At 48.7% G+C, this 2,826-nt stretch overlaps 1 protein-coding gene across 1 annotated transcript; it reads left to right on the forward strand.

Annotated features, from left to right (window-relative positions):
* The first annotated feature begins 421 nt into the window (after window positions 1–421).
* LOC133357120 (uncharacterized) lies at window positions 422–1,745 on the forward strand. The gene has a single exon (XM_061574912.1). The coding sequence runs from the start codon at window positions 713–715 to the stop codon at window positions 1,694–1,696; it is 984 nt and encodes a 327-aa protein (XP_061430896.1). The 5' UTR covers window positions 422–712; the 3' UTR covers window positions 1,697–1,745.
* Window positions 1,746–2,826: the final 1,081 nt, after the last annotated feature.

The following is a 2,826-nucleotide window of genomic DNA, read 5'->3' on the forward strand; positions in this document are numbered from 1 at the left end:
GCTGAAGTAAACCATCTGGCTGACGGGTCCAGCGTTCCTCTTACGACGAGACGGTGGCCCATGTACTACCAAGGAGACCTTTGGACTCATAGAGCCCGAGTCAGACAAGGAGATTCGTCTTCAAGTGACAACTTTCGTAACAAATGTGCGACCAAGAAGTCCACTGAGTCCACACCATTTTGAACATTTCTCGAAATGGACGACGCTCGTGCGAGCGATAGCACATTTAACGCATATCGCAGACTGCTTCCATCGCCCGATGAGAGGCACCACTGGTAGCTGCACAGGGCCACGCACTGAAGACGAGCTTTCCAGAGCAAGGAAATCAGTCTTCCGCTGTGTGCAACAGGCAGCTTATGCAAGTGAGATCAAGGCCATCAACAAGGGAGAAGACTTTCCTAGGGTCAGCACCCTCAGGAAGCTAAACCCCAGGGTGGATAAAGACGACTTGCTCAGGATCGGTGGTCGGCTAGGGAATGCAAAATTAGATGAGAATGAACGAAACCCCCTCATAATCCCAAGCCAGAGCCACATCGCAATCTTACTTGTGCGCCACTACCACGAGAAGGTCAAGCACCAAGGTCGGCACTTCACAGAAGGAGCAATCCGATTTGCAGGGCTGTGGATCGTTGGAGCAAAGAGGTGCATTGCCAGCACAATCCACAAGTGTATCCGGTGTCGTAAGCTACGTGGAAAACAGGAAGAACAGAAAATGGCAGACCTCCCAGCCGATCGACTCAGTGTGGAACCTCCCTTCACCTCTGTAGGGATCGACGTGTTCGGACCATGGACAGTCATCTCCCGCCGCACCAGAGGAGGGCTCGCGAACAGCAAACGTTGGGCAGTGCTGTTCACCTGTATGAGTACACGAGCAGTGCACATCGAAGTCATCGAGTCCATGGACTCTTCGAGCTTTATAAATGCACTCCGGAGAATCTTCGCCATCAGAGGGCCAGCCAAGCAACTCCGTTCTGATTGTGGAACCAATTTCATAGGAGCATGTAAAGAGCTTAAGATCAATACGGAGAATATCGAAGATGATTCTGTCAGGAAATACCTTAGTGACCAAGGCTGCACATGGATCTTCAATCCTCCCCACTCTTCGCATATGGGTGGAGCCTGGGAACGCATGATCGGGATTGCTCGACGCATTCTCGACTCCATGCTATGTGATGTCGGGTCCACACGGCTCTCTCACGAGGTCTTGACCACTCTCATGGCCGAGGTCTCAGCCATAATTAACTCAAGACCCCTGATCCCCGTCTCAACTGACCCGGAGTCACCATTCATCTTGACTCCTGCTACACTTCTTACCCAGAAGACAGATGTGCTCACAGCACCTACCGAGGAGGCCAGCACTGCAGACCTCTACAGACGTCAATGGAGACAAGTGCAGAGCTTCGCGAACATGTTCTGGCGTCGCTGGAAAAACGAGTACCTTACAACACTCCAAGTGCGCAACAAGTGGCAGTCTAACAGACCAGACATCCAAGAAGGCGACCTCGTCCTACTGAAGGACAACCAAGCCAAACGGAATGAGTGGCCAATGGGCCGCATCCTCAAGTCGATTCCAAGTGCCGATGGAAAAGTTCGAAAGGTCGAGGTTATGATTGCGAAGCAAGGTGTCGCAAGAACTTTCATCAGGCCCATAGTCGAGATAGTACTACTTCTCTCTCGCAAAGATATGGACAAATAAGTCGACCCATTGAAGTTGTTATACACTTGTTTTTGAGATAGGAAATAAATGGTGGTATCTCCTAGATAGCAGACGGGGAGTGTCTTGCCTCACGGCAGATGTGGAGCGTACGTTCACAGGAAGTTCCTGTTTTTTATGCTAATTTTGGTCACGTGACCAGGAAGTTACGATTTTGTACATTTGGGGTGCAGTGGGATGAATACACGATGTGCCTGTATGCAACGCACCAGCTTGTGCTTTTGTCTAGTTGTTCAGTGGTAATGTGGGGGCCTGGTCCGTCCAGGATCTATTGTTATCTAAGACAATGTTCTGATGCTGTGGTGTTCATTGTGTGGGTGTTTCCGGATTATAACAGATGTTGTATCTGTGTTTTCCCACCAGTTTTACCTTATTACAATCAATAAATGACGATTGGAGTTGGACGTTCATCCTGGCTCCGAGGGTTTATTGAACGCAAGGTTATCTAATCTACTAGCGGTGCAACGCAGCGCACAGCGAGGCCGAGATAGGTTACATATATATAGTATATATTGAGAAGGTTTATAGTTATATAGTATTTTTCCTTTTCGAGGATTTAAAGAATATCGGGCGACAGAATTACATTCACATGAGCACAAGTAAAAAAGTTGCAGCGATTTTAAATCAGCTTCACGTGAGTACCTGGTGCGCTGTGTAAACATCGCCACTGGGGAGACAAAGGTGGCCGTGCGTGGTTTCTGGCCACACACCCCCTCGTGTGCCCTGTTGGCCTTGACAGTCTGTAGAAGGCTGAATGGGGATATGTGTGTGTTTGTGTGTAATACCGAGTTTCCATGGGAATGTGAACTTGAGTTGATCACTCAAGCTGGCTTTCCCATGGAACTTAGCTATATATATGTCTGTGTTTGTTTATGAATGTGTACGCGTGTGTGTTATTGTGTGTGTGTGGGGAGCGTGTGTGTTATTGTGTGTGTGTATGGAGCGTGTGTGTTATTGTGTGTGTGTGGGCAGCGTGTGTGTTATTGTGTGTGTGTGTTATTGTGTGTGTGTTATTGTGTGTGTGTGGGGAGCGTGTGTGTTATTGTGTGTGTGTGGGGAGCATGTGTGTTATTGTTTGTGTGTGGAGAGCGTGTGCGTTATTGTGTATATGT

Source organism: Lethenteron reissneri, chromosome 56 (assembly GCF_015708825.2).
Source record: "Lethenteron reissneri isolate LAM-NWPU_2019-01 chromosome 56, ASM1570882v1, whole genome shotgun sequence".
NCBI lineage: Eukaryota > Metazoa > Chordata > Hyperoartia > Petromyzontiformes > Petromyzontidae > Lethenteron > Lethenteron reissneri.